The sequence below is a fragment of the Rhipicephalus sanguineus genome, chromosome 6 (assembly GCF_013339695.2).
Source record: "Rhipicephalus sanguineus isolate Rsan-2018 chromosome 6, BIME_Rsan_1.4, whole genome shotgun sequence".
Lineage (NCBI taxonomy): Eukaryota > Metazoa > Arthropoda > Arachnida > Ixodida > Ixodidae > Rhipicephalus > Rhipicephalus sanguineus.
The window spans coordinates 75,635,051-75,645,045 of NC_051181.1; the positions used below are offsets into that span (position 1 = coordinate 75,635,051).

Consider the following 9,995-nt stretch of genomic DNA (forward strand, 5'->3'; position numbering starts at 1 on the left):
TTAAGGCGAAGGTGGCGGCGGCTGTGGCGATGCTGTGGGCGTGGCATGGCCAGGCACAAGAGCGCCCACGAGGAGTTCAAGGGCTCTTGCAATGCGCTCGTGAGCCGAACGCAAGCCCCTCACCTCCTCCATGAGCTCGCGATCGTGCTGCGAGAAAAAAAAATTCCATTGCTGGATTACCGTCCATACCTTGCAAACGCACCTTTTGCAATAAATAACTGTCAGGCGTGCAGATTCAGGAATGTTAGAGCACACAGGAAAGTAGTTTGATACTACATGTTTCATAAGAATGTGATGCATAAAAGTATTTGTCAGTCACGCAGAGTAAATATCGCATGCAATATTTAAAAAAAAAAAACACCGATCTTGTACTGTGCATTGATCTATTGCGCAGCGAAACCATACAACGTCACGTTTGAGATGTTTGTTTCACTCGCTGCACAAAATGTATCACTGTACTTTAGCCGTATATGTAACCACGCAGAGGACAAAAAAGCTTCCTACTGTACCACTCCAGTCAATGTTTGCCAGCTGTCTGTACTGTTTAGGAATTTGGCATCTTAGTGCTTGTTTATTCGGTCAACATTATCTCTTCCTACCTTACAGCATGCCAAATGAACGATCCTGTGATTTCTAAGGCATGCTAAATAAGGTTGCCACGCTTGTTTTCAACTATGCCAGCGGTAAATGGCAAAGACCAACAGGCAATGCAATCTCCTTTCACAAATGGTTCTTTGTACGTACTTCTCGTGTCTCTGCCTGCGTCTCCTCCAGCACCCGCAGCTGCCTCTTACACTCGTTGGAGAGCCGGCCAACCACCTCTGGAGGGGGGGAACCATGATGATGGCGCCCTGGTCGTCCATAAGAAATGAATAGGGAGCACTTTTTTACAAGCTACACATAAAGTTTATTTGACCGTTATCATAGCTATAAGGTGCCATGCACATGGGCAATGAAGAGTAAAGGAACTGAATAAGGCATTACAACAAAAGGCAAATTAAGGGAGTACCACAAGCATGATATGCAACCAAACGTGACTGCGATTTATCAATGGTAATTTTCTTGCATCCCTACATACAGTACCTAACAATATAGGTAGCACTGAACATTTGCCTTAAATAGATGAAGCATATTTTTAAGTTAATGAAGCAACCACTTATGGTATGCAAGGTTATAACATGAACGTCTGCAGCTGCTTTAAGTAGTTTTTATTACAAGAGCTGTGAAAGTGCCTCACGTGCAGTGCCGCTGGTGCCCTGCTGGATCCCCACAGAGACGTGGGCTGTTGGGGTAAGCTGTGGCGTTGCAGGCTGCAGGGTTGGGACAGGCCGCAGGGTTGGGGCAGGCCGCACGGTTGGGGCAGGCCGCGATGCCGGGGAAGACTGTGGCATTGGAGCAGGCTGCATCGGGACGGCGACAGCAGCGGCTGCCTCTACGGGACTTGGTGGGTTGTCCTGCAATACATAGTGAACACATCACGCACATTGTTGCGGTCACTTCGTGTGACTCAATTATTGCGACTGCTGAACCTGTCAACTGCTTGCCCAGCCTGCAGCACCTCAATTGTGGAGCCAACTTCTCATCCCTCGTATGGCAGACTATTTCTCGTGAAACAGATTCTCTAATGCTCTAACATGCGGCTTATTACTAACTGTGTGCTTCAAGAAAGGAGTTGTCAAGCACAACTGCTTACATTGGTCTCAAGAGAGCACTTATCATTTGTTCTCGCAAGGTTTTCGGTTGTGCACGACAGAGATATCACATACCGAGACACTTGGCAACAATGATAATTCGCACCTCATCACCGGTAAAAAGCCGGACAGGCTGGGAGTCGGGCGCCGTAACGTCCAGAATCGCGAGGACCCGGCCCTCGACGCCTCCGAGCCGTCCTCCCCCCGTCCTCCTGCAAAGGCATAAGAAATGTTAAAATACGTCCCACAGTCTGCTGCAATCAATGAGCTCACCTCCTCTCCCTTTCAATTTCCCTCGCCAGCTTGCGGCTGTCGCAGCACAGCCGCGACCAATATTTGCGCCAGAGCTAGACCGTTTTCACGGCAGGCCCCAGCGCATTGAGCGCGGCGGTGAGCTCCTCCCACAAAGCTAGCTTTCGAGAAGCACCCATGCTTGACGTGAACACTGCCGCGTTTCTCGCCAAGTGTGGATGCTTCTCCATAAAACAAAGCAAAAGGTCAGCTTGCGCGCGTGATACTCGCGGCTGCGACATTTTTTTTCTTCCTAAGCTTTCGCCGGAACGCAGCAAACAATCATAACAGTTCATAATCATAACAGTTACAGAGCATGCTAAACGAGTACGTTTACGCATATTAAACTCCATTTCGTCAAGTCATTACGAATGAAACACTGATACGAGCGTGTTACATGAAAATTTCACCTAACACATTATTCCGGTATGTTCAATCCAGCAGAAATGTGCGAAACATACGGTAACGGAAAGGAAACATGACCAGACACTTCCACGTACAACATACGGTACGCTGTAACTACGCGCGCTCACGCGCGATCGCATTCAAGAACAAAAGGTGTTGCTTACCATATATTACACGACAGATGTACAGGCTTCCCATGTTCGCACATATTCTTTCTTTTTTTCGTTGCCTGTAAGAATAATACCGAAGTAAACATAACGCGATTACGGTATGCTTGGCATTGTTTACTCACCTTACGGCTAGCATTTCACGATTTCCTTGTTCTTCGCAGCTTGCCATATCCTTCAGTGACGAAAATACACCCCCAGTAGTCGCGATCACATTCTTCTCGCAGCTTTATATGCCATAGAACGCAAAACGCGCCTCGCAGAGACGATCAGCTGTTTTTTACACCGCGGTCATCCTAAGCGACTTGGATTGGATGCAAAAGCGACTAACATGTGGCTACGACTCTCAAAATACGTTTGTTTTGCGTTTGCTTCGCAATACGCTTCATTAATTTTAGCACCAGAAGCTCATAAAACAAATTTATTTCCATTTACGTACAATTGTTGTTTTGTCACACGCTCGCGGACGAAATAAAAGAGTTATACGGCCCCTTTGCGGCCCTCAACCAAGAAGTCACTAAAGCCCTTAGATTTTACTTCCGAAAGTACCTAAAAAATACTAGGGCTTTCCCCAGAATTCCGACGTAAAAAACGGCAACTGCCGCACTTGTCTTGCTCAACAAGCTATGGGCGGCTACGAGCGCTTTTTATAGGCCAAATTCGAAAAACGTCGCGGCTTCCGGCGTGGGCGGCGCCTCAAGCATGACGTAACAGGGAAAACGGAATACGGAACACGGAATAAAAGTACATTATACGGCCGCAGTAAACATTCAGTCACTTCTGTAAGGGCAGGCTTTCTTTCGTGTTATTCCGATTCCTAGGACGCAGAGATCAAGCATCTTTTTTTACCATATTTAATGTGCTGCGTTGAAACTGTTTACAGCACACATCCCGCCCAAGGCATGCTGGGAGGATCTCCTATCAGGTAGCTTGGAAACTTCCAGACGCGAATATGTTTATGAGAACGGAAATGTGGGCGAGTTTGTAAGAATGCACCATAGAGCAGGTAGCGCAAAAACACGTAGACACAAGCCAGGAACTAAACACGTGTTTGTGTCCCTGCCATGTACCTGCTCTATGATGCCGACGTGCTGCGTTCGGTGCAGCCGAGGTTATGAACTATAAATTGTAATATGCCCCTTGAGGAAAACAATTAGGAACGAGCATATTCTAGCTCCATATGAATTGCTCAGTATGGTCACTGAAAAACGTTAATTGTTATATTTCTGTTTCGAATCACCAGGTGACGTGTTTCTGCTACCAAACTGTCACATTCTTGTATTCCTGACTCTTGTGCTAAATAGAAGTCAAATGCATGTGGGATTAACATGCGTTTTCAAGTCAGATGTTTGCTTTCCGATAAACTTATTGGACAGGATACTAGATATCAGGAACACTTATGTATTGGTAAAGTGACACCCTTCTTGTTTTTTTTTTTTTTGGGGGGGGGGGGGGGAGGGGGTAGCATGTGTCTCGCATTGCATGTTATCGGCAGTTGCGTGCAATGTCGCAGTAACCATTGCGATAGTGTAAAATGACGGTTCTCTCATTCTAGGACACACTGACCAGCGAGGAGATTTCGGAATCAGCAACTGACAAAGCAACTGCCAACTGGATGAAGAAACATGATTGTGCGTGCAGCAAGAGAGGGTTTGACTGCAGATCCCGACCACCTGCTTCTGTATATTTTTACTAACGACAGGCGAAAACAAGGAGAAACGAGGAGAAACGCTTAAATAGTTTTGTTAGAAGACGTTGATGAGGGACGCGATCAAACGCTTTATAAAAATCAATGAAAATTGCATCGATTAACAATGACCTATTGATGGAGTCGTGCAAATCGGTAACTAGCTCAAACAGCTGTTTGTTAGAGGATCACTGTTTAATTACCTGTCAAAAATTGGCCCATTCGGAAAGCTTTATTGATTGACTATTTCACATAGCAAAACCTTAACTTACCTGACACCCTCGTTGTAAATATGTCTATCAGGTTCACTCGCGCATTTCATTTTTTTAATGTGATAGCATTAAAGAGCTTGTTCCGCAGAAATTCCGGTGTCGGCGTCGGTGTCGGCTTCGTTGGTTGTGAGCGAAATATCATCACCTTGTATAAAATAAATGATAAAAAAATCTTAGGTTCGAGTGAGAATCGGACCCAGGCCGTCTGCGTGGCAAGCAGGCGTTCTACCACAGCTCGAGAGCTTACAAACCGGGCGCCATCGGAAGAGCTGTCCAACCCAGACGATGCACCAACAGAACCAGTAAACTACATTGAAACGCTACAACGTTACCGACAAAGCCGTATGTACTTCCCACCACCACGCAAATCACTCAACCGAGAGGATGCTGTTGCCTGGCGGCCGCTTCACACTAATGCCCTTGTCACACGGATAGTCTAACCCCAGTTCAGTACGACGGCCTTTAAATCTAACGGCTGTCGGCTAACGGCTAAGTCTAACCTTAATCGATGTTAATCCGCCAACAACCGTTTTCGTAAACGGAGGTAGGCAACCCCTGTTAGCGCCGTAAACTGAAAACATGGCGGCTCCCATGTCGGACGCGAGCAGCTCGGCTCCCAGCGAAATATCGAGTCAAAAGCGTGTCAACTGGAGCGTTGCGACGACGGAGGCGTTGATACGCGTTTGAGAAGATAAATTATCGGCTTTGAGGTCCAATACGAGAATCCTCCAAATTTTTAAATCCATGGTGGAGACGTTGAACTCCGCCCTGCCGGCGGGCGAAGGTCCGTAGAGCGTGAAGAACAACGCAAGACTTTCTATCTTAAGTAGGCCTCCACCTTCACGACACGGTAGCTACCAAGACGTGTAGCTACGCGTGGGAAACAAATCGTTTTTTGCGCAGAATGGCGCAGTTATTGAACTTGTGCAATCATTTGCAACTAATGGCACTATGCATTTTCAACGTCAGCCCTGACTAAATCTAAACCTGTGTTCGTTACATGCGTACAAGTTTGTCCGTGCTGGCGAAATATCGTGTGCATTTCACGAGATTGATACGCGGCTGCGTTCGATCGTTGAACGCGGCTTCACGCCATTTGATACTCGCGCATCAAAACACGCTATTGACACGTCCATAATCGAGCGTGAAGACGTGCACAAGGCGGCGTTATGGCGGTGTTGCACGAACGCAGCCTTGTATCAACTAAAGAAGGCTTGGAATCGCTAGAGTAGAGGCGGACAAGCGCGCGTCTGTTAAATATATGGCGTGTTTCTTCTCGGAAAAATCAACTAGACAAGCGTGACAGCGCCTCTGTCTGGTTTACGGTAACTGTGGTGACGTCCACTAACTGCAGTTCTGTATAAAAGCGGTTAAGCTTACCCGTCTGACAAGGGTATAATTCATTCCCCTGCCTTTACATCCTTCATCTCTTCCACCCCACACTATATCCCTCATATTGCCCCTATTGTGTAGCGAAGCCCACGGTGTATAACTGCACCTGGGAATGTCCACAACCACCCTATTCCTTCACCCTCACTTTCCTCCAGCTAGACTGCGCTGACCAGCTCAGAGCCGCAGGAGCAGCGTCGGCAGATCCAGCGGGCACGTGGTGTGGCGCGAGCCAATGGGGCCCTGAACTAAGGGCTCCACCCAACGAGGACGATTCTTCAGACCTGCATAAATAAAAGTTTTAGGGGCGAAGCTCCTTATGCCGTGGGTCTGTCCATCCTCCGTTTGTAGGTTTGTTTGTAGTAGCTACCTCTAGTTCGTGAGAAGCGCGCGTTTTGGTATGCAGTCGAAGAAGAAGACGACGTTGACGAGTGAGCCTCTCGTGCGTGTTTGCCTGTGTGGCATTCTTTCTTCTTTACTGCGCGCGTTCTGGTATGCAGTAGAAGAAGAAGACGACGTTGACGAGTGACACTCTCGTTGCGTGTTCGTCTGTGTGGCGTTCTTTCTTCTTTACTACGTCTCGTGTTTTCAACGACATCCGAAGACAACATTTCAGAAGTAACGCGCCACGAGGCTCCCTCTTGGCACGCTTTCTCTTTAGCTCGGAGTCGCTAGATGGAAGACAAGGCTGCGGAACGGAGGGCACGGAAGGCGGCGGCAGCGCGCGCTCGCAGACAGAATCCTGAGGTGAGAGCCCCCGAGGCCGAAGCTGCACGTCGACGCCGCGAAGCAGATTCCGCCGTTCGAGCCCGCGAAGCCGAAGCTGCTCGACAAGCTGTACGGCTGCGGCGAGAAGACCCCGCAATTCAAGCCCGCGAGGCCGAAGCTTCTCGACAAGCTGCACAGCTGCGGCTTGTCGCGCCGGGCACTACCACACAATTACACACAATTACTGAATGCCATGTTACACGGCACTGTGTAATTATGACAAGTAGAATAATAGACCATTTGTGTTAATTGGTGACCTGAATGTCGATATTACCGAAAAGAACAATGAGTGGTTCATGCAACATATGGCAGCCAAATATGCTCTCACGTGCACGTCCTCTGATCATATGAACCAACGACCATCCGAGAGATGGTCGTTGTTTGAAGTTTGATGTTTGTAATATACACGCAGTGTTTCTCACTCTTCATATGATGATTGATGGGGCGTTACACAGAACATTCGCGGTTTACCGATGATTCTCTCCGGAGCTCCGCGCCACTCATCATCATTCACCACGCGGATATGCTGTGAATTTTTTCTCTCTCTCGCTACCACAGAGCCACTCCATTGCTTGGAACTGCACTGAAATTAACTTTAATGCTTCACAAACATACGCGTCCCGTGTACAGGTGTCACAGTAGGAGATGTAATATCGCAGTAAAACGGGGTACAAGCGTATATTGCCATCGGGCGTCACACCATGTGAATTGCATAACGAGTTGGTGGTTTAAAGCCGGCCACACATTACAAAAGGCACACACATTACTGCGCGTATTTCCTTACGAACACATAGTGGGTGCATCTTCGAAAAAGTATCAAGAGCGTAATTGCGGCTGGTTAAAAGCATGCCACCCATTACAAAGGGCATACACATTAGTGCGCGCATTCTCTTACACACACGTAGTAGGTACACTCTAACAAAAAAAAGAATATGCGTGACTCTTTTCGGAGAGTTCTGACTTGCCACGTATAGGACTCTCTTTAAATAGTCACGGTGACTCTCTTGGTGGGTCAGGGTCGGCTCGCTCTAGGAGAGTCCCCTGACCCTCTAGAAAGAGTGCAAAGACTCTGATCGGAAGGATCACGTTACCACTTATAGGGAGTCAGACGACTCTTGCCGGTAACACTCCTACGGGGGTCAAGGGACCCACACCGAAGCATCAAGCGACTCCACAAGTATTTTAAGCTACTCATTTGACCCTTGCTCTACTTTTGCGCGACTACTGTTGAAAATAGTGGAGTATTCATTTTAAGCAAGTCCAATAATACTTGCCGTTCTGCCCAGCGACTGTAAAAACAGAATAGTTCAGTTTTAGCACTATTTTAATAAAACTCGTCAAAACAACACATATTTTCCAGCAAAGTTATATAGAAAGCGCGAAAAGATGGTCTGTGATTTCCAATTAAGAAGTTTGGATATTCCTCATTTACATGCTTCTATGAGTATAGCCAACTAAAATGTGTGACTGTGATGTGTACAGTGTCATATGGTGCTAAATAAACAGCAGAAATCGCCATCATGTTTCCATATTTATTCCTTGTGATTAAGAATAAATCAAAAAGTGGTGATGGCTTGAGGCATCAGACTTGTGGCTTGCTAGGTTGTCGCTCCTGTCCAGCGTGAGCACCATGAAAAACGGTATCTGAAAAGCAGAACGTGATATATGATGAGAAAATGAAATTGCAGTAAAGGTTTGCAAAACCTACACAATAAGTGGTTCACACAGACATAATAAAGGCTAACAACAAAACAACAAAGCACATCCTCCGGCAGCCAGGGGCATGCCGTGAGCGGTTATTGACCGCATGTTTTACAAACGTAACCCATCCTTAAATACTCAGATAAACAGATGCGAGTACTCGGGCCCGAACGACACCGAGCCCGTGCGAACGGCGTCTACGTCGAGATCAGACATGTCATATATGCTAGAATTAGCGCACATAACTCCCACAATCACGTACACTCACTCGATTCTGTTATAGCGCCCAACGTCATCGCAGTGTATGCAAACCACGAAAACAGCAAACAGAAACGAAGGAAAAAAGTGCACGGCGGCGGCCGCAACAACGGGCGCCGTCGAAAGTCTCTAGCTTTCTCGCCTTACCGGCGAGGCGTGTCCGACTTGAATGACTACCGCGTACGTCCTGGAAGCCACCGTACTATATCTGCACCTCAAACTACCGTCTTTCAGCCAACAAAAACCATTACATATAGTGCGTCCGAGCGTTCTGTACACAGGCTTTTTTTTTCACGTTCCCACGCGTGGAAGCACGCTGCACACTCACGGTCGATGGAAATGTTGTTATGAAGTAGACTAAAGTGCATCTCAAAACGACAACTTGCACCTTCAGTAGTGCAGACACGACGTGCGATCAGCAAGACATGACCCTCGATTATTGTTTGCATCGCTCACTTTATGGGAGCTTGTACAGCAACGCGCATAACGGTGACAACTCGTTAACTGACAGCTTTAGTTGGGCATCCGCAACAGCCCCGCGGATACAGGCTACTGTTGGAAATGGCTGGCAGATCCCGCAGAGCTGCTGCAGACGCCCAGCTAAAGCTGTATAATTAGGCAGTACACTCACTGTTAACTGGCGCCCGTTGTCGGTGTCCGCAGCACCATGAATATTCCGCCCTCCAAGCGTCACTTCGTGCACGGAGCCGGCGTCAACACCACCGAAGACGCGCAACCAACGCAACCACGCAATGCATTCCAATAGACCAGGAGACTGAGACAGACTGAGACGACTGACAGAGGAGAGCGGTGCGCCACCCCGGCGCCAACCCCGTCTGCGTCGCCGAGCAAGGCGCCACAGCGGCGCCAAAGGGCGAGCGTGCGATATGTATGGCGTATACGGCGGCTCTTCCGAAACGCGCTTCAGGAGGGTCCAGTGACTCCTTCCCAAATGCGAACTCTTTTTCTCTGCCTGTACCTTCCAAAAGGGGTCAGAAGGACACCCGAAGAGAGTCACGGTTCCATGACCCTCTTTTGACTCTCTTTTTTCTTAGAGTGTACACTGGTGTCATAATACAGTGAGGCAAACCAGTGTGCCGATGGAATGCCCCATCACTCGGCCTGACTTCATCAAACGCAAGACCCGTGGGTACGAAGAGCACGCACTTTCGGATGACGGGATAATGATTGTGCGCTGGATGGACAACTCTGTTGTAACAATCGCAAGCACCGTGCACGGCGTACAGCCCATGTCATCTGCAGACAAGTATTCCCGCGCACAGAAGAAAAGGATCAAATTGTCCCGCTCTAATGCCGTTATCCAATATAACTGCTTCATGGGAGGCACTGACCAAATGGACGCGAA

The 9,995-nt window shown here is 48.0% G+C and overlaps 1 protein-coding gene across 1 annotated transcript; it reads right to left on the reverse strand.

Moving 5' to 3' along the window:
- Positions 1 to 1,446, reverse strand: LOC119397922 (uncharacterized). Its single transcript, XM_037665224.2, has 3 exons — positions 1,238 to 1,446; positions 745 to 851; positions 1 to 147 (listed from the first exon to the last, which is right to left on the reverse strand). The coding sequence occupies exons 1-3, from the start codon at positions 1,404 to 1,406 to the stop codon at positions 1 to 3; spliced, it is 423 nt and encodes a 140-aa protein (XP_037521152.2). The 5' UTR covers positions 1,407 to 1,446.
- Between the last annotated feature and the right edge of the window lie 8,549 nt (positions 1,447 to 9,995).

What these genes read in the sequence shown, in the direction of transcription:
- LOC119397922 (XM_037665224.2), bottom strand. Translation starts at nt 1,406, where the DNA reads ATGCAGCCTGCTCCAATGCCACAGTCTTCCCCGGCATCGCGGCCTGCC. An exon ending in GGGCACCAGCGGCACTGCAC is followed by an intron (nt 852 to 1,237) that starts GTGAGGCACTTT and finishes ATGGACGACCAG; the next exon opens with GGCGCCATCATCATGGTTCC. An exon ending in CGCAGGCAGAGACACGAGAA is followed by an intron (nt 148 to 744) that starts GTACGTACAAAG and finishes TTTTTCTCGCAG; the next exon opens with CACGATCGCGAGCTCATGGA.